General features: G+C 52.7%; 1 protein-coding gene across 1 annotated transcript; it reads left to right on the top strand.

Annotated features, from left to right (window-relative positions):
* On the top strand, nucleotides 1-675 carry BX661DRAFT_179961 (uncharacterized protein; the record flags this gene model as incomplete). The annotated part of the gene is made up of 2 exons (XM_051535362.1): nucleotides 1-375; nucleotides 496-675. Coding segments are annotated over exons 1-2 (269 nt in total), but the record flags the coding sequence as incomplete, so codon positions are not given.

Raw genomic sequence — 675 nt, 5'->3', positions numbered from 1 at the left:
AACCGGCGCATTGAGTGGAATAGGTTCCTGAATATCTTCCCTGGATTTCCTATCCCAAACAATTCCAGATACTTTTCCTCAACCATCATGATGCTGTACCGACTCAAAGCCAGGCTTTGGCTGTCCAGGAACTTGAACCCCTGAACATCATCCCTCTTAGTGTCAGCTGGGCGCACTGCGTCCATAACGACATAGAAAACACTCTCCATGTCGTCAAGGATTCCCCGGATGGGGCTGCTGCTGAGCATGGGAATTCCCATGAAAAGCGGCGTCCCTGTAAATGGGTCTTTGGCCACCTCCACCTGTCCCACTGTTGTCGCATTGAACCCCCACTGCTCGGCAACCTCAATATGTTTAAGTTGGGTTGGGCCAGTGTCCTCAGTGGGATCCTCAACAGCATCCTCAGCGGCATCCTCATCAGTCTCCGCATCAGTGTCCTCATCAGTGTCCTCATCAGTGTCCTCAGCAGCATCCCTAGGAGCATCCCTGGCAGCATCCCTGGCAGCATCCTTAGTAGTCCCCCAGCCAATGATCTTGGCACAGCCCCAGTCAATGACATACACCTTGTCGTTTTTGATGCACACATTCCCTGCTGAGATATCCCTGTGCAGGACACCAGTGTCATTTGCCTGGGCAAGGCACAGGGTCAGCTGCTTGACAAAGCTAGGAACTAGC

Source organism: Kickxella alabastrina, assembly GCF_025024165.1.
Source record: "Kickxella alabastrina strain RSA 675 chromosome Unknown BX661scaffold_6, whole genome shotgun sequence".
Taxonomy (NCBI): Eukaryota; Fungi; Kickxellomycota; class Kickxellomycetes; order Kickxellales; family Kickxellaceae; genus Kickxella; species Kickxella alabastrina.
This window is presented reverse-complemented; position numbering and strand designations above follow the sequence as displayed.